The 26,238-nt window shown below is 37.6% G+C and overlaps 2 protein-coding genes across 2 annotated transcripts; one reads left to right on the top strand and one right to left on the bottom strand.

The window, feature by feature from the left end:
- On the bottom strand, window positions 1-3,909 carry LOC148880025 (large ribosomal subunit protein eL24-like). The gene is made up of 5 exons (XM_088961821.1): window positions 3,820-3,909; window positions 1,988-2,063; window positions 1,731-1,832; window positions 1,452-1,600; window positions 1-338 (listed from the first exon to the last, which is right to left on the bottom strand). The coding sequence occupies exons 1-5, from the start codon at window positions 3,828-3,830 to the stop codon at window positions 185-187; spliced, it is 492 nt and encodes a 163-aa protein (XP_088817947.1). The 5' UTR covers window positions 3,831-3,909; the 3' UTR covers window positions 1-184.
- A 15,223-nt stretch (window positions 3,910-19,132) lies between these two features.
- LOC148880024 (homeobox-leucine zipper protein ANTHOCYANINLESS 2-like) lies at window positions 19,133-25,922 on the top strand. The gene is made up of 9 exons (XM_088961820.1): window positions 19,133-20,054; window positions 20,231-20,442; window positions 20,546-20,663; window positions 20,775-21,452; window positions 21,617-21,718; window positions 21,813-22,028; window positions 23,570-23,744; window positions 23,831-24,198; window positions 24,791-25,922. The coding sequence occupies exons 1-9, from the start codon at window positions 19,887-19,889 to the stop codon at window positions 25,190-25,192; spliced, it is 2,439 nt and encodes an 812-aa protein (XP_088817946.1). The 5' UTR covers window positions 19,133-19,886; the 3' UTR covers window positions 25,193-25,922.
- Window positions 25,923-26,238: the final 316 nt, after the last annotated feature.

Genomic DNA, 26,238 nt, shown 5'->3' with positions numbered 1-26,238 from the left:
TTTTCGACCTACTTGACTGATCCCCATTAATGTATAACTTAAACAACAAAGTTAATAGCAACTCGATTCAATTTGCAGGATTTAAGGAACAACAAGAACTCAAACATTTTACCAAAATCTATCAATCCCTACAAAGCCTTAAAAACATAGATGTGCCTAATTCTCTACAACATCTGCAATATGTTCAACGCTTTCCACCACCACCTCCAAGTTTGGGGCCCTTAGGTCCAGCACCCTTGGGCATACCCTTGCTTTGAGTCTTCTGCGTCTTTGACATTATTTCTGCTTTCTTTGCCTTCTTTTCATCCTTGGTCTTCTTGATCCTCTCCTTGATTTCCCTGGCATAACATCAAAGCATTCAGTGGCAATAAAAAATAGTTCGGATTTGACACATGCCCACCTTGCTTACTGCCGACTGCTACTGGCAAATAAAAAAATGAAGCCCTTGTACACATGGCAAACACCCTATTAAAAAACTGATTAAGATACTTCTAGTTAGAAACAAAAAAAAAAAAATGTGTTGATCACTGTTTTTAAAACCGGACCAGACGGCCAGACTGGAAAAACCGAGAACCGGTCCATTTTCCTCTAAAATCACTTTTTCCTCCAAAACCGTTGATTTTGGTCAGCAAACTGCTGAACCGACCGGTTAACCATTTGAAACGTTTTGACCGTTTTCCAATTTTTTTAATTTTTTAATTTTTAAATTTTTTATTTTTTGGTCAGAACAGGTTAGCCTTTCGGGTCGAATAGTCAGACCACTCGAAATGGTAAACGGACCCCTGACCGGCTCGGTCTCTGGTTCGTTTTTAAAAACCATGGTGTTGATAGAGATACCCATCCTAAAAGTTCTAACTGAAACCAAAAGTTACCATCAATAAATTTGGGCCCCATGCTAAATCTCATAAAGAAGCAAAACTGATTAAGATACTTCTAATTCGAAAGCAAAAAAAAAATGTATTGATATATATATATCATCCTAAAAGTTCTAACCGAAACCAAAAGTTGCCATCAATGAATTTGGGCCCCATGCCAAATCTCATAAAGAAGCAATATTTATCCTACACAAGCCCCTCTCTTTATATAACTCCTCAACCCAAAAGAAGAGGGTGTTATTTCCTATCAGATACAAAAAAAAAAAAAGAATTGGGAATGTGGAATCAGGGTTAAGGCCGTCAATGGGTCGAGATCTGACAGAACAGAACCGACCAAACCCATTAAACCCATTATATCATCTCTGGTTCTGCTCTTTTATCTTTGATTAACCATTGGGGAGGCTAGTTCTAATTAAAAGAACGTAACAACAAAAAAACGGTTAAAAATATTCAGTTGTTTTTTATCAGAGGCTGATAATATCTTTGGGTGCTGAGCACAAGATCATTTGCTAGTAGTGGAATGAAATTTTAGGGGAAAACCCCAAACAGTGAATAACAGCAGAATACTAAGCATACCGCAGGGCAGCCTCCCTCGCAGCATCTCGGACCTCAGCCTTTTCAGTTCTCCTCTTCTGGATCACCTCCAAGGTTGCACCCACAATGGACCTTGAGTAAGGTTTTTTAGTGGTCCGACGCCTCTTCTTTACAGCCTCAGCAGCAATGTCCTGTGAGTACAAAAGGAATTGAATTCAGGTTAACTACAACGAACCAAATAAACAATAAAGTGAATAGCAGCAAAGATGAGTTTGCTAACAAGAGAAAAAAAATGAACTTGCATTTCAATAATACAGTTACCTTCTTATGCTGCTTCCTGTACATGGCTGTCCAGGTAAGCTTCGATGGCTTCAGTCGGTTGTGGAAGTACCTCTTGCACTTTGAATTGGCAAAGAGGAAAACCTATGTTGAAAAATCAAGAAAGTCACAGTATGAAATTGGTCACACACAGAAATGCATTCTGACAAAAACAAGAAATAACTATGAAGTGAGTGCACTAGTCAATACATACCAAAGAAAAGGAGAAAAAACAAAAAAAAATGGCAGTAAAATCTTACCTGCGAATCTGAACGAACAAATCTGATACCCTTACCAGGATATATCTTGGCACCGCTGAAGCGGCAGAGTTCAGTCCTGAAATGCCACAAGTGCAGAATATAAGATCTAGCAATTATAGGTGCCGTTTTACTTTGTAATCACATCTAACTATATGGGCGCTCAAGCACCAACCCAGAAAGCCATATGGACACACAGTAATTCGTGTGACAATCTGCATGGTGCTCCATGCTCCATTAAATTATTCATCTAGTTATTTGTAGTTTGTCATTAAATCAAAACTCGGATGCTAGTTCCCCATTATTGAACACTAACACCAAAATCCAGAGTTATTGAAAGGCAGCATCATGCATGTTGCACTAGTTGATCACCCCCAAAAGAGCTATACCAGAAATCCATAGTCTTACAAGTAATAACTTGTGCAATGGTGAAGATCTAGCAATGCCCCTTTCCTTCTCTGGTGACAATTAACACATATAGTGTGGATGTTTGAGATTTAGAAGACATAACATCAACAGTAAGACCAATTTTAAGTTTGAGTAACAAACAAGTGCTTGTACATTCTGACTACAATGATAAATAACTAATTTAACTACTTGTATGGATTGAATAAACAATGTGACCTTAAGGCTGTGTTTGTTTGTGATACAAACGCAAATATGTTCTATGCATAAATACCCTTTTTTCGGTTCAAGGATGCAAAGTAGGTTTTAAATTCTAACCCATTTTTGTCCTCTTCCTGTTTGTTTTAAATTGATGCAAAAGGCTGTACAGTGGTCTATCTCCAATTCAATCAGCTCAAGATTCAAAAAATACAAATTTGTACCCAAAAAGTAGGTACAGTAATGCATTCTCACGCTACGAAAATGTCAAAAAATATATTTTTCCTCTCCTGACCGTTGCATTTTTGTATTTCAAACAAACACTCAAAAATCTGAACCGGGGCGCATGAATACCCAGGTTCTGTGTTTGTATCACAAACAAATACAGCATAAAAAGATAACATTTACAGAACCAATTAAGGATAAAATAATAACCAAACAACCTATTGATATCATCATCAAGGATAACTAAAATCACCACAAAGTTATGATTGAATTTAATTAACTTTAAATTAGTTCAGTTATCCAGATCCCTGTGTCAAGCCACAAACAGTCAGCAATAGGAAACATCATCAAGGTTTTGGTATGGTAATCTATTAGGAAATCTTAACTGAAATGGAAATAAACACAATTTCAAAATATAAGTTATTGATTAAATCTAAAAGGTCGTTAAATCGAAACAAGATTACGATTAAGAGTGAATCTTAAATTCTTATATCAGTTCGATTATCTAGATTTATGTGGTGACCCACTAGTTTTTTAGCGAAGATACCATTGTAAGGATCTTAATACAGTAATGGATGCAATTATAAAATAGAAGTGATTGGTAAACGATTCAATCTAATAATATCCTAAACATTATCAAATATTCAGACTTTGAGAGAAAAAGGCACCAGACAAAATCAATAGCTGACTCACAAAATTCATAAACCTCAAAGCTCATCCCCAATGAACGAGACAAAGTTCAGAAAGAAACCCCATTTGAGTACATATCTAGAAGATGTATTCATGAAATACAGTTCGCATTAAAGACCCAGTCCTAAACCTATGACGTTTGATATCATGTAATCGGTTTCTGGAGATTCCTAACTTCATCCGAACCATCCCAACAAGAAATTCAAAAATAAAATATGAGCGAAAGAGGGAGATAACAATCATCAGAATAATCGATTAGTCGAAAGAGAATGATTTTAACGGAGGATGAAACTTAAGGAAAAGGAAGGAGAACGCACTTCAGAACCATGACTGCTGCTGCTGTTGCTTCTCTACCTCTTCACTCGTTGCAGCAACCCTAAGAGCCAAAACCCTAAATGCGCCGAACTGATGAGGGATAGGACTGAACAACCTAAAACCTTATGATGGAATAGAATAGGATCCACATTGCAGTTTTTAGATCTCTATCACAAAGCTTTGGATTGGAATCTTTGTACAGAACGCAATAAATTGTATAGGGGATCTGCTGGAGTAAATCGAATCTGCATACATCATTTACACATTTTATTTTAAAACGTTGGATTATAATCTATTCACATGGATATGAAGAAATATGATCAACTCGCGATTAAAAATAGACAAAATGCAATCTACCGGAGGCATCGCACGAGCTGGGCTTGGGTTTTTCGAATGAAGGCTGGGCTCATTGAGCTTGAGTTGGAGCATGAGAAGGTACGAGGTAGGTCTAAGCTAAAATCGAGCCAAGCCCAACCCAACCCATAAATGCAATCTTTTATTTAATATATTTATCCCATATATGTACTTATTTAAATATATAAAATACCTCACTTGAGGAATCAAAATGACAAATGAAGCTAGGCCTAAACTATGCCCAAAGCTTGAGGACAAGGTTTCGTGTAGTGATCAGGTTGGGTTTGGTTTGGGTTCAGGTTGGCCCCATTTATTTTCATTTTTTTATGGTTATAATGTACTTGTTTCTTAGATTGAAGATTAGTGCTCATGGGCAACTGATTTAGAATATTATGTCTACAATATCAAAGTTATGGTGCTCTTGGGTAGAGTGTCAATTGGACTGCATTTCGTCCAATCCTATCCGGTCAAATGAGAGTCCATTATAAAGGACCAAGTTCAAACCAATTTAACGAATGTTTTAGATCATTTCAGATTGGTTTATAATGTTTGGACTGTCCAATCTGTTTAAATTTGTTTTAATTTAGATTAACTAGCAGAGGGGTTCACTCATAAACTATCATGCTCGAGCTCGATTTGAATTAATGACTTGAGCATGGTTCGAGTAAAAAGCTCGAAAGTTCGAGTTCGGCTATCATTGGCTACAAGTCTCTCAACCAGTCGAGGTGTCGAGCTAAGGTTTTCAACCGAGGTCTCCTTCAATTGTCGACTTGCCAAACCGAGGTCTCCATCCATTGCTAAAGTGTCGAACTAAGGTTTTTCTATCAGGCAAGGTGTTGAGCTAAGGTCTCCCTTAGTTGACAAGGGGTCGAGCTAAGGTCTCCCTTATTTGTCGAGGTGTTGCACCGAGATCTCCCTCACTGACCGAGGTGCTGAGCCAAGGTTTCCCTCAGTGATCGAGGTATTGTCTAGCTCGAGCTTGATTTGAATTAGAGACTTAAGCTTGAGCTCAGAAGTTCGAGCTCGGCTCAACTTGAACTCGACTACCTTTGGTTGCAGGTCCCCTAGTAGCCGAGATGCCGAGATGAGGTCTCCCTTAATTGGAGAGAGAGTGGCATTCTTGTAATTTATAAGGAGAGAGATGACAGGAGAGAGAGAGAGAGAGAGTGTTGGTAGGAGCATGATTTTCAAAATCGGACGGGACCAAATGATCGGGCTGGAAAAATCGATAACTGGTCAGTCATCCAAGTTCGGTTTTACTAGAAACACAAAAATTGAAATAAATGTTGAAAAGTCAAAAAACTGTTGACCTGGGCGATCTGATTGATAAATCGTTAGACCCGGGCAGTTGTTCGTGGGTTAAATTTTTAATTTTACTTTTTAAATAATAAAACAAAAAATACCCATTATATCCCAACCAGTTCGAATCCTTATTTGATTTCCCTTTAGCTTTAGGGTTATTTCCCATTTTCCTGAGTTCCCTCCTCACTCCTCTCAATCCTCACACCCTACCGACTGATCACATGCGGCGGCCATCACCTTCGGCGATACACATTGATGGCAACCAACAAGCTTGCAGTGGCAAAAAGTAACCCTCACCCCAGCATTTGCAGCAGCATCCAACAACGAGAAGATCCAACACTTGCAGCGGCAGACGGCGAGCTTGTAGTGGTAGACAGTGAGCTTGCAGCGGCACTCAGCACTCGGCACTTGCACTGGCAAGCCTAACCCCAACTTGTAGGCTTGCAGCGATAGTGAGTCCACTAGGCACTCAGCACTTTAGGCTTGTAGTGGCAACTTGCCTACGACCAAGCCTGACTGCTCGAGCCCACCGGCGACAAATCCACTATCACACCACCATTACCAGCACTCGGCAGTGAAACCCTAAAGGTATAAATTTTTTAATTTTTTGTGATTTAATTGATTTTTTGAATTTTTTTATTCATTTGGTTCATTAGCCCCATTTGTTCTTCATTTGGTTCATCATTTTGCTTTGGAACTGCTAGGTAGAGGCTTTTAGTGAATACTTTATAGTTTATAACTAGGAGCAGCAAACAATAAGTTAATAGATTTATTAGCAGAAATTTGTTGCTTGTATTTTTTTATCAGTTTCTTGTTGATTATATGCCTCGTTAAACCCTCAAACTTCGTTTGATGATCAGCAAACTTCGTTTGCTTAAATTTTTGCAAGCAATTTACTCTCATTTCTAATGGAGTGATTTTACATTTTTGGTTAATTATTTGCTTAAGTATATGCTTAACTATTTTTTGCTTATATGGAGCGATTTTACATTTTGGTTGGTTCTTTTAGTCAATGCAAGGTTTTAAATTTTATATTTTGTATTTGTATGAAGGGATTTATTTTTTAGTTGGGCTTCTTTGATCGAACTAAGATGATGGAACCTCAAAGTCCAAATGCTAATACATCTGATCGAACTCCATCACAAGAGCCCATTTCATCAAATGTTAGGGGAAAAACTTATTCTTCTTGGGAGCATGTTTCCCTTAAATTTGACCCTCTTAATGGATCAAAGTCAATGACATGTCTTTATTTTCAAAAGACTTTTAAAGGGGGAGGGATTAATATGATGAAACAACATCTTGCCCAAAGGAAATGTGAGATTGCAATTTGTCATAAAATACTCCATGATTTCAGGTTCAAAATGGAGCAATCGTTGAATGAAATCAATGACAAAAAAAGAAAGTGAAAAGCAACCGATGAATTTTGTTGACACTAGAGCACAATGTGGAGGGAAAGATAATAATGATATTGAGATTAGAGAAATAGATACACCTAGTACACATGATACCAATCATGGGAAAAAACCAACTACTTCATCAGGAAAGGGGAAAGCATTTTCACGGTTAAAAAAAAACAAAAAATTGGTTGTTTCAAAAATTACATGGAATAAAAAAAATTCAAAAAAAGGAGAAAATTTATTGGTCACTTTTTTAATATATATATATATATATTACATCATTTCATTATTAATTTTATAATATATTAAATTATTAATAATTTGAATATAATGTTTTAATTATTTTTCTACTTTGAAGAATTTTTTTTAATTTATTATATAATCGTTTTTTTAACTATTTAAATCTAGTTATGATAAATATTTAGTTATTTAAATATTTAAATAATCTATAAAATATTTACCTAATTAATATTTTATTTATTTAAATTGATAATTAGTAAAAAAATAATTTAAATTTTTAGTACATAATTTCGTGATGTATTTTGTAAAAATATAATTTTTGTGTTTTTAATAAATAGTTTTAAAGTTATTATATAATTTTGTTAGAATATTTAAATAATTGTTAATTTTTTAATCCAAACTTTTTTTAGATAGATATAGATAAAAAGTAGGGGAGATGATAAAAAGGAATTAGAGATAATTTAGGAGAAAAACTCCCTACTAAATTAGAGATAATTTTGGAGATAAATAGGAATTAGAGATAATTTAGAAGATAAGTTGATTTGGTTGAGTCGTAGGCTATTTGGCTAACGAAATTGACCTGGTCAAGTTAGAGAGTTGGTCAACTAAAACCGGCTAACCTTTTGTGAAAACCAACCCACTCAAGTTGTATCGGTTTCGGTCATTTTTTTTGTTTGATCAATCTGTTCAAAAGATTTAACTTAAAATTTTAATTTAGTTTTAAAAATTATAGTGCAATTATTAAATAATAATTTTATAAATTAGAATTATGATATAAAACATTTTAGACTAAGAAATTTGAGAAAATTCCCTCTTTTCCATAAAAATTATATTTAAAATATAAAATATTAATATATATCAATGATTAGGCTGCTCGATTTTGGTAGGTTTACCAATGGCCAAAGTAAAACTAATCAAACTTGGTCGAATTGGGAAATTTTTTAACCAAAGCCAACATAAAATACTAGAAAATCGATCAACTTGGGTTGAGTTAATCGGGTTGGCTGGTTTTATTAGTTTGATAAATAAACCTAACTAAAATTAATTATTGTTACTTTTATATTAAAAAAAAATTATTAAAAATAGTATATAAAATATGAATAATTATTAATTATTTAAAAGTTTGAAAATATAAAATAATTTTATACACTTGTGTGTTTCTATTAGGGTCATTTATTATAACACACATTTTAGGGATGGCAATTTTCTCCATCCCAAACCGGGACCTAACTTCCCTAACCTGATGGGGCTAGGGGTGGAGATTGTTTTGGTGGAGCGGGGCGGGGACAGGGATTAATAGGAATCCCCGATCGAGGTCGGCGATGGGGATTGAGGTACCCGCTCCACCCCGACCCCAATTATATATATATATATATATATATATATATATATATATATATATTAAATATACTATTATGTTATTTATATTATATATATTTATATATAATATAAATATATCAAGACATATTTAAAACATTATTTATAATTTAAAAGTTTGATTTATTTTAAAAAATACTATTATTTGAAAACATTTTAGGGATTCGGGTCCCCACGGGAACCCATAACCAGAGGGACCGGAGATAGAGGTTAATTTTAGAATCGGGGTCAGGGACGGGGAATATGATCTCCACCCTTTTGCCATTCCTACACACCTTATAGTCTTACATATTTATTTAAACCTATCTTATAGTTTTCATTTTACTAAAACATCCCATATATTATACAACTTATTTACTTAACCAACATTTCATTAAGGAGTATTTGTTTTGTCATTAGGCCCATGCTTTTTATTCCAAAAACACCCCTAACACTTTTTGGTATTGAAAACAAAATTAGCCAAATTTAGCAAATAGAGTGGTTGCCCGTGTTTCCCCTTGTTCGTGTCATTTCTCAAACCGTCTATTCTCAATCAGTAAAATAGATTTGTAGTAACAACAACCCCTCCAATCCATGTGGTAGTGGAGTTTGATGAGGTCGAAAGAGCCCTTGTACTTGTTAGGGGAGGAGAGTACATGGGCTTGGAGTTGTAGACTGTAGAGGGGGCAGAGGAGATGAACATGCAACGATCATGCTCTTGGGTCGGTCGAGAATGGGACTCTAGGGAGCATAAAGACCGATGCCTCTGCGAACAAACCAATTATGTGACCAGTAAGCCACGAACTGCCCCCAATTCATATCTTAGTTGACTCCTATCTTCTGTGGAGCAATAATCTTCTCTACCTTCACTTTATTCCCAACTATTTGATCATAACTTGTCATCGAAGATACAACCTCAATTTTGGCGAGTAAAATGTAGAGTATTGACAAAAAAAAACTCCTCCATCCAACATGTCATTGCCAATGTGGTTAAATTTGCACCCTTTCCCCATCTGTCTGTTCACGAAATGGAACTAACATGACACAATGCAGCAGTGGCCCAATGCCTTCACATCTCCAATCATGTTCAACACAATTAGAAGCAAAGAATCTAGTTAGTAATCGACCTCCATCGTGGATGGCTATAGCTACATTTTCCCATTGAGATCCAATCGGTGACAGGCCATCACAAAACCGGAAGACAAATAGACTTTTCCGTGCTAGATCTAGCCAGAGATGTAACATCGCCTAATCATATAACAAAACCAAGTGAGGGAAAGAGAGGGATAACGTCATTTTTTGTGTTGCTTACCTAAAATCAATTGGCAACAAAATCTTTTTTTTTTTTGCTTCCCTTATCGTCACTCAGTGATCGGTGATTTCATCCGTATATCACACAGATTTCAGGGTATTTATGGGTGAAATTCTTCAACGGTCTCCCTAATTCACAACCATCTCTCTCTCTCTCTCTCTCTCTCTCTCTCTCTCATCTATCTATCTATCTGTTCGGGTGGAATTCTTCAACGACCTCCCTAATTCACAACCATCTCCTTCTTATGAAAAGTGAAGAGAATAGGCAGTCTGAGAATGACACAAGGTCAATTTGCAGTTGATTTCTCGTAATCCATTAACATTGGCCTTATGACAAGAAAGGAAGATGGAAGTAAAGAGGAGAGGAAAGAAAGGGAAAGATGGAGACATTGAGAGGACAGAGAGGAATGGGAAGTAAAAGGGTAGTTTAGGAATTTGAAAAAAAATTACAGTCACATGATGTCACATGAGAACGAAGTATGACGAAAAATTAATAGCAAGGGAGGCTTTAGACAATTGTTAGAAATAGTAGGGGTAGTTTGAGATAATATGTAAACAGTAAGGGTGAGTTAATCAATTAGTTTATATATATATATATATATATATATATATATATATATATATATATTTATTTATTTATTTATTTATTTATATATATACACACAAATACACACATATATAGGTGCCAGGTGTGAGGAGCAATGTGAGAATGAAGTATGATGGAAAGTTAATGGTATATTTATATATATATATATATAATTGGATAGGGTGACCCGGATCTTATTATCCAAATTCGAATCTCGACATAGGTTGATCTGAATCTAACAAAAAATAAATTTGGATTCGAATAGGATCAAATCATGATCCAGTACATTTGCACCCCGAGGCTCAATCCAATATAATTTCATTACGAATGGACCAGTTCTAGTCCAATCCAATAAATGCTTTGGACTGTTAACTCTGCATTGGTCCAATTCAATATTTCTTGTTAGTCCGTCCAATCCGTCCAAACTGGTTTTGGTTTGGATGGGGTCCTATCCAAAACCGGACCATTAACATCCCTACTCTTGGGTAGGTTGCTCAAAATATTGTATTATTGTTAATAATGAAATAAAATGATCAAAATACTTATATAATATTAGCAATCTGAATTTCCTTCTCATGGAATAGTTCCACTGCATGGCTGGAAGTGTTGTAAGGAGAGTGTGAAGAGGAAATCCAAACCCCCCAATCCAGCTTGTGCAGGTGAGATTCAAACCCAAGTTGCTATTACAATCAATAGGAGACCTTACCAACTAACCAATTGACAAATTGCTTATAAATAAAATAACTTCAACTGTAAAACATTATAATTTAATAAATATGCCTTTGATTTGTATTTGGGGTGAATGCATATTTCTTTCAAGGGAAAATCTATGATACGAGAAAGACATGGTACTAGAAAAACTTTCACCAATTAAAGCATCTTATGAAGTTATAATACTGGTTTATTGGCTATAAGTTTTCTGGTATCATGTCTTTACAGTATCATAGTCGAACTCTTCTTCCAATTCGAGTGCACTGCACCTTTGAAGTTTTAATACCTTCCATCCCTCCTTGACACAAGAAATCCTGTGCAATAAGGTTAGAAATTAACACTCCTTTTCTTTTCTTCTTTTTTTTTTTTCATCTTTGCATTACTCCCTTCATTTTTTCCTTTATCTCATCTTACTAACCGCATTTGCTATTGTGTCAATGGCTTCATTGTTTTAAAACCCGACCCAAAGATTGTGTTGTTTTTCCCTAGTTCAATATGACAAGAATTCAACCATCAAGCTTAACAAGTCAACCCATGATGCCAATATGATAAAGTTTTCAAAATTCAGTGTTAAAAAAAAAAACCATTTTAATGGGTTTGATGAATCGATGGTTCAACCGTTCAGGTTTATTGGTCATTGATTGCCCCCCTTTGGTGCGTCTTTCCATGCGGTCTTTTGGATGTTTACAAGCCGGGCACATCGCACGCGGTCTTTTTCCATTTGGTTTGTAAGAGAACTAACTGCCAAAACCATATCTTTCATTTAATAATTGCACTATAACCATATCTATTGTCGTGGCCTCACCTTAACTTCTCTTTCATTTAATTCAAGATGAAACCATAACAATACATCGAAGACTGAGATTTTATGGTTTCGGCCTAGAGCAAAAATCATATCCTAACAAAAGTGATTTGTATGCATGCATGAATAATATGTATAATTAGGCAAATAATTTGACAAAACTTTTTGACTATTTTAAATTATTTGAGCAATTACTCAAACACCTTGTAGGCATAAGTGGTTCATGTGTACCTAAAGATATTTGTGGAGCTAACTACCCACTAACCAAACACACGCTATTTAAATGCTTTGCATGGAATTGGTTAGATGAGAACCTTGACCCCATCACCATGATATAACAATTAAATATGCTTGAATTGCTCTTAAGTCTTTCCATGCTTTAAATGAAAAATCATGACAAACTATTATGAGTTTTATGTCGTTTTAATCTATTCATGTGTTTAATGATAGACCACCATAAATAGTGGCAAATATGAAATAACTCCACTCGTGCACATGGGTCTAAGTATTTGAAACATCTTTTTACAATAATAAAGAGCTGCAACAAAATTTCCCTACTTGGTAGAACTTTCATTACCGACAATATCATACAATTTACATTTTTCAGCTTTAATATAAGCAATGTTAAACTACATTATTTGATACACAATTTCTACATATCTTGCACAAAGGGGTGATACTTCTTCTTAATAATGTTTTTCTTTCTGGCCTCAAACCAACTGAAGATAGGCTCGTTGGTGTGTTAGTTGGGTTGCTACAGTATTGACGCAGAATCAAGTCCTATAACCAACACTTTGGGGGGGAAAAAGGCATAAAGGAGAAAGTTATGGGTGAAAAAATCTTCATTTAAGGTAGAAGAGCAACCACCTTAAAATTTTATTACAATAATATAAGAGAACATAGCCTGCCTTGCCCATAACCTGAGAATATAAAACATTAAAACTCTCATTCCTAACCCACCCAAAGACAACAAAAATATAGAAGAGAACAAGGAAAATAAGATGGCATGTCCTAATTTGTAGTATTTAGGCCCCATTTGCTTTTCGATAAGTTAATTACCTGGATAGCCCATGCTTTTTTATTTCACAAGTAATAAGACAATAATTGTTTTAGTGATAAAAGTCCATTATTAAAAGGGGCCTTTTTGTCCCATTCAACTGTTGGCAACTTTCCCCATGTCAGAAAGTTATTTACCTGTCTAGGAGATAGATATCACTTATCCATAAGTGCTACCCAAAAAAATAATAAACTTTTCATGTTTCCACATAAATCTGAAAAAAGAACATGGATTTCTTAGTCAATGAGAACCAAAATTATTCATTGAAAGAATAAGAAATTCATGGATGGGTTTGATCAACTTTATTTCTTATTCAATGAAGAACCAAATGGTAAGAAATTCATATTTAGTCAAATTCAAAAAAGTCATTGATCAACAATCAATGATGGATCTTAAAATAGTTACATACTTATTGGTGCTCTATATCAGTACTCTTCCAGTATTTAGTCATACTAAACCCAAAGCTATTGCATCAATTCTTTCACTCAACAAACCACTTGGACCCATGACAGATGCCTTTGTATGGTAAGAACTTTAATCACAACCTCCATCCCTCAATTTGGGAAGAGTGCAAATACAAGGCTTAGAAATCCAAAATAAAATTGAGCAAGTTTAAATACCAGTCTGATCCAAAATTCAGAATATCAAACTTAAATAAGATATTCTATTTGAAATTTCAATAAATGGATTGGATATGGATGTAGCGAAATCAGATCTAAATCAGCTCCACTCAAGAGCATATTATAGAGATCTTAAATTTGTCTTAAATGACAGTTTCATCATATTTGTTACCACTTCCTTAGTGATCTAGTGTACGTGTACGCACGGGCCAAGTCGGCACACAGGTACGTGTACGTGTACGCACGCGCAATACACCGAATCATTTTGTTTTAATTGAATTATACCTTTTATTTTAAATTGTGTCTTCAATTTTGAATTTAGTTTTAAATTTAAATGTTTTTTCATATTACACATTATAGAGAGATAAATGGGTGAGGATAAAGCAAGGTGAACAAACAAAAGGTCCACTAACCCATACCACAAAGTGCCTACAATTCCATAGGTCTGGTTGGTAAGGTTTCAATATTAGATTAGGGTTTCATTATACATATATAGATAGATAGATAGATAGATAGATAGATAAATAGATAGATAGATAGAGAGAGAGAGATTAGAAAATAAGGAAGGTTATGTTGTGCAGTGTGATGGTGGAATCGGCCATTAAGTAAAACAACTTTTCATAATAACTAATGTAAGGACACAAATAACGAAGGCATCTATTTTTACAAAGCACTAAACATAGAGAGTGATAATTGTGTGTTCGAATGCAAAGAATGTTTTGATGCTCTTTTGGGTCGGGCAATGTAATGGATGGTTTTGTGGACCTATTAACGTTAATTATTAAAAGGGTAAATTTCTTAAATTACCCTCAAGGTTTACATAATTGACTAAGAATTGATTAAGTGTACTCTTATTGTTTAAAATAGTCTTTAATATAAAAAGACTATTTTAACCTTTAGATATATTTTTTGTAATATGCGTAAGAATCAGCCCTCTCGATGATCGAAGGCCGGCGACAGTTTGATGGAGATTTCAGGCATCAGTTCTCTTGGTCGTTGGAAGCATACCTGCCAATGATACCCCATCTCTCTCTCTCTCTCTCTCTCCATGCCATAACCCCATCGACAACTACTTGCCGTCAATGCCCCATCTCTCATCTCCATTTTCATTTTCATTTTTTGTTCCCTTCTCTGCATTCAAGAGATTCACTATTCTCACGCTCCATGACTCCAGTTCCGATGTTCCAATGATCAAGGCCCTGAACCGCTCGAACCCATCAAACCTCTACCTTCAATTTTCGTGAGCATCAGCTGAAAATTTTTGAGGGGGGGGAAGATTCATGTCAAGAAAAGCATCAATTGGCTCAATGAAGAGGAAGTGGAGAGAACCCTCACAGGTGGATGCTGCGACTAAGGGTTTTTGAGGGATTTGAGCTGAGGGTCAAGCCCAATAAAGGGCGCTCATAGAACTATTTAGAGAGGTGAAGCATTAATCGATCGTAAGTCCTGTACTGCCAAAGAGAAGCTATGCAATCGCTCTTCTCTAGCATAATAGAAGGACGCCGTGCTGGGATAAGCAAGCGGTGACAACTAGGTTCGTCTTCAGGGATTGATAGCTCTTCTCTAGCAGAATGAAAGGGATGTCATGCTGGGATAAGCAAATGGTGACAACTAGGTTCATCTTCAGGGATTGACAAGTGGGTCAAAATGGCTGAATCTAGGACAAGGTGGTGGGCCAACACCTGTCAAATTTACACATAAGCAGTGTTGAATATTTTGCAATCCATGGGGCAATCAGTGGCTGTATAGCATCCGAACTTTGTAGTTCTGATGGTTTCGGAGAAGAAGAGAACGAGAGGAAAAAGGAAGAGGGGAAAGGTCATAACTGTGATTCCCCTATAGCATTTGATCTTTGCAGTTCATAGTTCTTGAGAAGAGAATGAGTGCAAAAGGGAGAAATCTACAATTAAAGAGGGGAAGGCCAGAGGTGGAGGGTAAAATGAAAGAGGGAGAGGTCAGAGGTGAAGGTTAAAATTGGGATTTAAAAAAAATTGTGTTTATGAGTTTTAACGGAATATTAATGGAACCTAACAGTAAGGGTAGAGTTAGTCAATTATTTGAAATAGTAGGGGTTGTGTTAGTCAGTTTTTAAATAGTAAGGGTACACTTTGACAATTAACTAAACCATAAGGGTAGTTTAAGAAATTTACCCCTATTAAAAATCTTGATTACATTGGCAAGTGCGCTCATACTTTGTCTGTGGCAAATTTTTACGATAATGGTGATAATAAATAATATATTTCCAACATCTTCTACATTTTTTTAATATTTATATGCCTATAAAAATTATTCTTATTTGTCACACTTTTTTTTGTTTAATATGATGAATATACAATATTAGAGACATGCTTAAATATTTTCTACAAATTTTGTTGTAATCTTCTACGTTTTTTTTTTATATTTATATGTCTATAAAAGTTATTCTTATTTTTTCACACCTATTTTTGTTTAATATGATGAACATACAATATTAGAGACGTACCTAAATGTTTTCTACAAATTTTGTGAAACTTTGTACCCTTATTATTAGGAAGAGACCAAATTCATAAACATGAGTATTCTAGTCAATAATAAGATTCAATAAATATTCATGTGAACTAATACCTTAAATATAAGACCTAATGTGGAGATTTTGAACAAGGAAAAAAGTGATTTAGATTACATATCCCACCTTACGATTAGAGAGAGACGAATTTTAAAAATTGGAATAGTTTAATAAAAAAATAGTTACACTATCACTCATACTTTTAATAATAACTAGAAAGTGTGCACACGTGGTAATTCTAGATAATGATAATAATAATAATGTATTCAAAATTTTCTATGAACTTTATATGTTTTTTTTTGTTTTTTTGTTTTATTAATCAGATGTGGATTTCAAATCTAAATTTAATACATAAACACCTCATCTACATATGTGATAATTGGATCGAGTTGTAAAATTTTAAATATCATTGATAGGCCACTTGCTTGGCTAGATTCTTCTTTTAGTAATATTTAATCTTTTTAGTTTATCTTTTTTTTTTCGTTCATTTATCAAAAAAATGTAAGATTTAAATGGGGTAAAAAGTACTAGTTCAATTTATAATTTAGACATCATAATTAAATAGGGACTAAATTAAAAAATGAGTATTGATGAGCGGTGATTTGGCTCGACTTTCTAAATAGTGAACACGTGGATGCGACCTATTGATTGGACATTGACTTAGTATTTCCTATCACCTCAGAAGGTCAAGCCACCTTGGATGTCTCGGTCACCTCGGCCATGACCAAGATCCGAGTAGCTTGGGATAGTCAAACCTACCGAGGTGACACGTAGCAGACTTTTAGAAGCATGCCAGCTGTCTCGAAGCTCTTCGGGATCACGCCGCATGACTATGGATCTTATCCTCATCCCTCTCGGATCGAACAAACATGATAAGCCTTATCGGCTAGCATGATATCCACCTCCCAGTGTGGAACATACTCCTAACAGTGTGGGCTGAGGATCTCGAAAGTGTTTAGTGAGACCCATGACAACTCACCTATATAAGGGCACCTACCTTGGTGGTACAAGGTATGTGCTGTTTAGTGCATTATAGCTTTCTTACTCTCAAGCTTTCAGCTTCACAACTAGATACTAATTTAAGCATAAGAGCAACCATGCCGAGTGAGCCACCCCGGGTTCTCTGGACTTTAATGTTTTGCAGTTCAACCGGCCAACTAAGCAACCGGTGTTTAAGTTGTCATCTAGCTAGGAGCAACCAGATCGTGCACCATCAAGCATTTTAGTCACAAGAAAGTTTCACAATATTATTCATATTTTTAATAGTAGTGTAAATATAAAATAATTTCATTTTTGGTCAGTTTTAGATTATGTATTTTATTTTCATTACCAATAAAAAATAATTATTGTTTATTACACTTATTTATAATTTGATTAATAAAAGCATCATAAAAATATCTAACTTTTTTACATTTTTTTGTAAGTTTCTATATTTATTTATATTTAAAAATTTTATTATCTAACTATAACTACACAAATCTAATTTAATAATAAAAAATGGGAGTTAATAATTTAAGTATAAGACTTAAATGAGAGGGGATTAAATAGGGTAAGAAATAATAATTAAATTATATTTTCAACATTATCATTAGAAAATGACTAAATACACAATTATAGGTATTTTAATAGCCATTAAAACTGTAATAAATTGACTTTTATACCTTTTATAAAAAAAAAATAAAAGGTAATTTTAATAAAAAAATTCACAATCAATTTAAACTTTTATATTCAATATGGATATAGATTAGATTTTATATCGTATATATCTAAAAATTGCAATTATGGTGGTCATATTTTTGCCCCAGGGCAAAATCTTTTGATAACGTCTGTTAGTGGTGCAATTCTACTCCCGAATGTATTAATTTAAACTTTTCTTCAGTTCATTGCTACAAAATAGAACGAAATTTGACTAGATTAGATACGTATGTCATTAACTAGATTGGCTACGTATCAGGGGCTCTGTAACCATGCAATTATGTTATAAGGTAAAGGTTAAACTGGTCTTTTTCGCCGTTCTGTTCCTTGTGATGTGATTGTGGTTTCGCGCGCGAGAAATCCCAATTGCACACTGGACGCCGTAAATAAAGATTTTTATTTTTGTTTTAGTTTTTTTACATATTTATTTCTCTCTCAGAAATTCTGACGTATATAGACCGTTTTATTTATCAAGGACTGATGTAGTGTGAATTTGTATAGTATAAGGCGGTATTTATTGCTTAACCGACTAGAGGGTTGCAGACAGGTGCCATGTTTGTCTAATAAGATTTAGTCGGATTACAATCTGACGGTTGAGATTTCGAGTTCAGGTTACAAAACCATGAGCAAAAGAAGTATGCAACACATCCTTAATACAATAGTAAATGGTCGATTTCCTCGAAAAACGATTAGAAAACAACCTGTCTATCTCTTTCGGGTAGCTAGAAAATATTGCGAAACTGTACGGGCGCTACTGTAGTAGGTTGGCGAGAGTGAAGCCGGTGAAAGGACGGCGCAATTGCCGGGATTCCGTAACCTTTTTCCGGCAAACGGCGAGATATGTCAGTTACTTTGTTTGTCTGAGCAAAAGAAGGGTAGAGAGAGAGAGAGAGGGGGGGGGGGGCAGGGAGGGAGTAACAGGGCCATTGACTAACGAGGGCTATGTGGTTATGTGCAGACGTTTGTAACTTGTAAGTCAGCTTCGGATCTATTTTTTTGCTATTTAATATAATGCTGTTTACTTCTGTTTTTATAATTCTCATTTTGGTACAGATCCCCACGTCTGTCAAGGAGGAAAGATGAGGGAAGGAGAAGGATCAAAGGTCCACGGATTTATCTCTCTCGGAATTTTTTTACATAGAGTGGATATAATAAAAATATAAAAGAAAAGGGTTATTCTTACTCTTACTTGCAGTGAAAAAGGGACTCTTTTTTTTCACCATCACTGGAGAAAGAAAGTTGTTACTCAGAGGGAGAGAGAGAGAGAGAGAGTCAACCGACCCATTTCTTTGCCTTGGCTTTTATGTATTTGTAAGGCTTCGAAGAGTCCACATAGGCGTTTATCTATTTTGTTTCTCTCTGTGCTATCTTTAGGCCTTTCATTTTCTCTCTCCATCTCTCCGACTCATTTTTAATTTCTAGTCGTCAGTCATGGAAGCTTAGATAGTCAAGCATGCAGAAGAGGAAAATATAGGAGAGCAGCAAGCTAGGGTTTTCCTTGTTCGCCTGATATTTTAACGGTTAATTTATTTTATGGTTGGTTCTACAGACCGATAGGGTAAAGGGGGAGAGCGGGAGACGGGGAGAGAACGAAGTGTTAAGCAGCAATAAGGTCTCTTTGCTAACCTTCTTTCTCTTTCTTTCTCTCTGGAGCAACCTTTCTGCAGAGGAATTTGGAGACACTTGGCCTACCCTTTTGTCTTCTCTCTCTCTCTCTCTTGTTGGTTTACTTTGAGCTTCTTTCTTTCTTTCTTTCTTCTTCTTCTTCTTCTTCTTCTTCTTCTTCTTCTTCTTCTTCTTCTATCTGTTAACATATCTTCTTAGGGAGTCTTCTCGAGCTACCTCCCTCGCTAATTTCCATTTTGTTTTGGCTTTGCCCTTTTGTCTTGGGCGTGGTTTGCTGAGTTAATGAATTGAAGCATGTTTTCCGGGCGGGAAGAGTCATTTATCGGGGACGGTGGTGAATCGACGAATGTGGTTGCCGTTTCAGCCTAGAACCTAGTGCCTTCATTAGACCCTAATAACTAAATAAAAGAGGAGACTTTGAGGGGGAACTAGAAGACAAGGTAAGATAGGAACGGAGGCATATTTTCATGAGTTTTGGGGGTTTTCTTGATAGTAGTTCTGGTGGTGGTGGTGCAAGAGTCGTGGCCGATATACCTTACAGCAACATGCCTGCTGGTGCGATCGCTCAGCCACGCCTCGTCGCTCCGTCTCTGGCTAAGTCTATGTTCAGTTCTCCGGGCCTCTCTCTCGCTCTTGTACGAACCCTATATTCGCCTTTCACACATACATATATGTATATGTATATATATATATATCTTCTCAATTCTTTATGCGATATATCTTGGGCCTTAGTTGATTATCTGTGTATCTCATTTGCTTTGTTTTGTACGTCGGAACTAATCTCCTTCTTCATTACCGAATTTACGAGCAGCAAACTGGCATGGAAGGACAGGGCGAGGCAGGTCAGATTGGGGAAAAATTGGATTCTACCGTAGTGGGGAGGAACAGGGAAGACGAATATGAGAGCAGATCTGGAAGCGATAACATGGAGGGCGCTTCCGGTGATGATCAGGACGGGGACAATCCACCAAGGAAGAAGAGATACCATCGACACACCCCACAGCAAATCCAAGAGCTCGAGGCGTAAGATTTGCTTCGTTTATGCAATATCCATTTCTGTTGCTTCCCTTAATCTCGAAAATTTCGCGACTGAACTTTTCTTTTGTCTGTTGTTTGCTACTTTTAGTCTTTTCAAGGAGTGTCCGCATCCAGATGAGAAACAAAGGATGGAACTCAGCAAGAGACTTTGTTTGGAAAGTAGGCAGGTCAAGTTCTGGTTTCAGAATCGACGAACACAGATGAAGGCAAGCTTTCACTTCTCTCTCTCTCTCTCTCTATCACTTTTCCCTGTTCTTCACTGGAGTTGAGTTATTGAGTATTGATATCGAGACTCTTTATATGTTTGCTTAAACCAGACCCAACTGGAGCGCCATGAAAACACAATACTTCGACAAGAGAACGATAAGCTTCGAGCTGAGAACATGTCAATTAGGGAAGCGATGAGGAACCCTATATGCAGCAACTGCGGTGGCCCGGCAATGCTTGGTGACATATCTTTAGAAGAACAGCATCTTAGGATTGAGAATGCCCGGTTGAAGGATGAGCTTGACCGGGTCTGCGCCCTTGCCGGAAAGTTCTTAGGCAGGCCGGTATCATCCTTGGCTACTCCCATGCCAAGTTCCAGTTTGGAACTCGCCGTCGGCAGCAATGGTTTTGGTGTCATGAACCCTGTTGCCACAACATTGCCTCTGGTGAGCGATTTTGTAGGGGGAGTTTCTAATACGTTGCCTGTTGTGCCTCAAACCCGGCCAACACCTGGTTTGACGATTCTTGATAGGTCACTGGAGAGATCCATGTTTCTGGACCTTGCATTGGCTGCCATGGATGAGTTGGTTAAGATGGCTCAAAGCGATAAATCTCTTTGGCTCCCAGGTCTGGAAGGAGGGAAGGAAACACTGAACCAGGAGGAGTACATGCAGACTTTCCCTCCCTGTATCGGAATGAAACCTGCTGGTTTTGTGACCGAGGCCACAAGAGAGACTGGTATTGTGATCATCAACGGCTTGGCTCTTGTTGAGACGCTAATGGATGCGGTAATCTTCCAAACTTTCTCTCTCCATTGTTTCTGAAGGAATTATCCATATCTGGGTCATTTCTTTCATTATCTTTTAGAAATTAAAATTAGAGCACTGTATGCATAGCAGGTTCTAAATATTTGTTGTTGGTCGTTGTGTTTTTATTATTTCTCCTGGAATAGAACCGATGGGCAGAAATGTTTCCATGTATGATCGCGAGAACCTCCACCACCGAAGTATTATCAAGTGGGATGGGCGGAACCAGAAATTGTGCACTTCAGTTGGTAAGTCATCTGTGGGTTTTCCGGTCTATACTTTGTCCTTGCACCAATTAATCTCATTTGAATGAATCAGAGCAATCTGCATTTGTGACTGCAGATGTATGCGGAGCTCCAAGTTCTATCGCCGCTTGTCCCAATTCGCGAGGTCAAATTTCTTAGGTTCTGCAAGCAGCATGCCGAGGGGGTGTGGGCTGTGGTGGACGTGTCCATCGACCACATCCTTCGAGAAACTTCAAACGATCCCACTTTTGCGAGCTGCAGGAGGCTTCCATCCGGCTGTGTTGTGCAGGATATGCCCAATGGGTACTCCAAGGTGATTAAAAGTCCTGACTGAACTTTTCTCTAGCCCCTCCTCAGCTCTGATCTCTCCACTCTCGTTCTCCACAAATATATTATTACTCTATTGCAGAAGCTGAGCTTTTTAATTTAATAAGCTTACCCAAGTGGGCATTTCTCCTCCTTTAAGCCTTTAATGAGGTCCCTGATCTAACTCCCACTTCGGGTCTTAGTTGATGAGCACATTTAATTCATCTACATGAGGTATTGAGGTGAGTGAGGTAAAAGAGAATCCATGAGCCTTCTCACTCCCCGTGTTTCTTCGGCTCATGCTTCTAAGAATTTTGTTGGGTCTATTGTATTGCTCGCTTCACTCTTGTCAATCCGAAGTCCTTAATTTTTTTTCCGAAGAATCTGGACCTTCCCGCTGTTCCAACTTTTTTTTAGTCATCTAAATGCTGCATCTTCCGAGATAATAATCCAATAAGTTTCAAACTTCCACACCAAGGTTCATCACTCATCAGTGCAGTACTGTCTTTTTCCCCAATTTAATTTGTTACTTGCTTCGTACACCATCAAATCGAGGTTTCTCACATTTTTATATTAATCGAAGCCTCTACTACTCCTGTTTCTGCACCTCGAACACATTAATTTCATAGCCTTTATATCTAGGTAAAGCCTTGTAATCTTCAACTTGGTTAATTAAATATATATTTGATGTTTCTATTCCGATCTTCGATTCTCTCTGTCTCTTCTTAACCCTCCTCGATCCTCTCCTCATTATTTTTATGATTAAATTAAATCGTCACAGATACCATGCCATGAGACCATGAGACTGAGCATGATCTGGTTCCAGCCCATGTATATATTGTATTGTTTTCTTACTGCCGGGAGACCTTCAGTCAAGCTTCAAGACCCAGTCCATCCTGTATTTATGCCTATTTATTATTATTATTATGTATATTATTATTAGTTTAATTTTTCCAATTATCTGATTATCATAATCAAACTGTTCAAATCTCGATATCTTGCTGCCTTACTCCTAGAACCATCCACATCATCGCTCGCCCAGTCGCCCGTTCCCAAGGGATACTTTATTTTGTTTTCTTTTTCTTTTCTAATATTTATATACGTGTGTTAAAAATTTAAATAGCTCCTCCTGATTTTTATTGTTGAGACTTGAGACTTGTTTGGTGCAATGATAATTGATCGACTCTGATACTTGTCTAGATTACGTGATCATCTATACACAATTAGAAATCCATGTCTAAAAAAAGAAAAAAGTCGTCTTTGTCTCTCAGTCCTCTCTTTCTGGCTTTTTGTTTTGTTTGTTGAGACGTTTCAATGAAAATCGGTTCTGAGCAAAGTGTACAATGCAACGTTGACCAACCCATTTCTTTTCCTCGTTAGATGGGAGTTTCGTATTTTACTGGGATTGCCCTGTGGCATGAAAAGTTTCTTCTTTTTCAGTTTTTCTTTTATATGATTCTAGTCGAGTTTGCGTAATGCTGGAAATGGTGGTGCACCCATATTGGTTGCATGTCAGTGCGGATGGTTAACCTGTTGAGCTTAACGCAGGTGATTTGGGTCGAACATGCGGAGTACGACGAGAGTGCAATTCACCAGCTTTACCGCCCCTTGCTGAGAGCAGGTATGGGCTTTGGCGCCCAGAGGTGGGTGGCCACCCTACAGAGGCAGTGCGAGTGCTTGGCTATTCTGATGTCTTCTACCGTCCCGGCTAGGGATCATACCGGTACGTATTTTATGCTTTGATCAACAACTGGTTGATCCCGATTTGAGGCTGGTCTGATGATATTGTCAATGCATGTTGTGGTGCAGCCATAACTCCCAGCGGTCGGAGAAGTATGCTGAAGTTAGCACAGCGGATGACGGATAATTTCTGTGCTGGTGTGTGTGCGTCGGCCGTTCACAAGTGGAATAAGCTGTGTACAGGGAACGTGGACGAGGACGTGAGGGTGATGACCAGGAAGAGCGTGGACGACCCGGGCGAGCCACCAGGCGTGGTTCTGAGTGCGGCGACGTCGGTGTGGCTGCCGGTATCGCCCCAGCGGCTGTTTGATTTCCTGAGGGACGAACGTCTGAGGAGCGAGTGGGACATACTATCTAATGGAGGGCCCATGCAGGAGATGGCCCACATCGCCAAAGGACAGGATCCTGGAAATTGCGTCTCCCTTCTTCGTGCCAGCGTAAGTATTTTTCATTCATATATTATGTATTTGGTCTATTAAAATTGAACGCCCGCATTTGTTATCTCTCCACGGGTAACAGTTTCCGGCCGGCAGTGATGTGTATATCTTTCTGCCATGTCCCTTTATCCATAGCCAGAGGTAAGGGTAGTTCTCTTGTCCTTGGTGGGTCCACTTGCGTGTGTGAATTTTAGAAAGTTGGGGCATGGATTTATCTACACAAACACAACGCAGTGACGTGGCATGGACTCGGTTTTTCTTTTCTTTTTAACCCTTCTATCTGTCATCGCCTGAAAAGTCAAAGTAAAGGGGGACGCCTGTCACCTATCTGATTTATTTCTCACGTCAGATGGATGAAAGTTCCCTTCTTCTCTCTCTTCTGCCCGGTGCAACTCTGACTTTGTTTTTCTTCGCTGTAACGAAACCGACTGATTTCTCCGTATAAATGCTTCCCTGGAAAGGTCAGGTCCTCACCTGAAAATTAATTACATTATTGAAAGCTGAAAGCAAGCTGAGGGAATTTACTTAAGCTGTAATTAGTTAATTAATTTGATTTATCAATGTTTTTTATATATATTTCGAACTGTTGCAGGCGATGAATGCCAATCAGAGCAACATGCTGATACTGCAGGAGACGTGCTTCGACGCATCGGGGTCCCTGGTGGTGTACGCCCCGGTTGACATTCCGGCCATGCATGTAGTGATGAACGGTGGCGATTCCGCATACGTTGCTCTGCTACCGTCGGGATTTTCCATCGTACCAGATGGTCCGGGATCACGTGGTCCCACCAGCAACCACCACCACGGCCCCCTCGCGAATGGCAACGGAAGCTCGCAGCAGAGGGTAGGTGGGTCACTGTTGACGGTGGCGTTCCAGATCCTGGTGAATAATCTGCCTACAGCGAAGCTCACAGTGGAGTCGGTTGACACAGTGAACAACCTCATATCCTGCACCGTACAAAAGATTAAAGCTGCTTTGCACTGCGAAAGCTGAGGAGAGCCAAAGGGCAATCTTCGTCCCGTTCACACTACTAATAGCGGGAGGACTCTCTCTCTCTCTCTCTCTCTATATATATATATATATATATATATTAATCATATAGAGGTAGTTAGTGTAGGTAGAAAGGGAAAGAGAAAGGGGGGTGAGGCACTGAGGTGAATGAATGACAATGACCCCTTTTCAATCTTTCTTCAATCAAATTAAAGAGAAGCATAGTGTGGTGTGGGGGTGGGGTGGGGTCGGGGTGTCACTCACTCTCCTTGGGACAATGCTCACAACGGGGGTTTGAGTCAAGAACGAACCGCGCGCTGAGAATCCTTGCTGGGTGGTGAGACCGTGAGAACACAAGCAAGGTCAGGGCCAGGCCAAGTACGTGACTGTTTTTCCATCTCTCTCTCTCTCTCTCTGAAAACTGTCTCATAGCATCCATGTTCTTAACCCAACCCAAGGGTGGTGGTTCGGGTATTGACTCGTAGACCCGCGAGGAGGGTGTCTCGAGAAGAAATTTAATGTGAAAAAGAAAAGTAGACGTGTCTGTCTGGTGTTGTTTTGTCTTATTTTATTAATTTATTTTTCTTGAATTAGTGCTTGGGAGTCCTTAGAGATGGACGGATAGTGCTGGGTAATCGGCAGCATTTTGTTTTAATCTAATTAAAACTTGTTTTGTTTTGTTTCGGAATTAATGGAAATGTGTGCAAGTGTCGGGCTGTCTTATTGTTGTTAATTTCACTTCCATTTACATGTAGAAAAATTGTACGTCTGTCTTTCTTTGCCGTCGCTAGATCTCAAGGTGGTTGAAATCTTTGCTTTGCAGTAAGTGGTAAAAATGGTTGAGGGTTGAGAGTTGAGAGTGGAGTTGGGCGGTTGGCGGGAGAGGTGACTGTGTCTGGGCGGGTGGTGGCCTGGGGCCCGGGGAAGAGGGCAGTGTGTGTGGTGATATGATGAGGAGCGCTGGGGGCTGGGCCTATTTGCATTAAATGCGATCGTCTATTACGCCCGTGGAGCAGTATATCTCATTAAATTTTCATTGTCATGATCTG

This window comes from Nelumbo lutea, chromosome 1, assembly GCF_056320005.1.
Source record: "Nelumbo lutea isolate HS-2025 chromosome 1, American lotus-T2T, whole genome shotgun sequence".
Lineage (NCBI taxonomy): Eukaryota > Viridiplantae > Streptophyta > Magnoliopsida > Proteales > Nelumbonaceae > Nelumbo > Nelumbo lutea.
Note: the sequence above shows the minus strand (reverse complement) of the source record. Positions and strands in the feature narration are given on the sequence as shown.

Coding starts and splice junctions, on each gene's coding strand:
- LOC148880024 (XM_088961820.1), top strand. CDS start 19,887: ATGAGTTTTGGGGGTTTTCTTGATAGTAGTTCTGGTGGTGGTGGTGCA. Junction 20,664..20,774: donor ATCGACGAACACAGATGAAG/GCAAGCTTTCAC, acceptor TGCTTAAACCAG/ACCCAACTGGAGCGCCATGA. Junction 23,745..23,830: donor CCCGGCTAGGGATCATACCG/GTACGTATTTTA, acceptor GTTGTGGTGCAG/CCATAACTCCCAGCGGTCGG.
- LOC148880025 (XM_088961821.1), bottom strand. Junction 1,833..1,987: donor TTGTTCGTTCAGATTCGCAG/GTAAGATTTTAC, acceptor TTTTCAACATAG/GTTTTCCTCTTTGCCAATTC. Junction 339..1,451: donor GCGAGGGAGGCTGCCCTGCG/GTATGCTTAGTA, acceptor ATGTTATGCCAG/GGAAATCAAGGAGAGGATCA.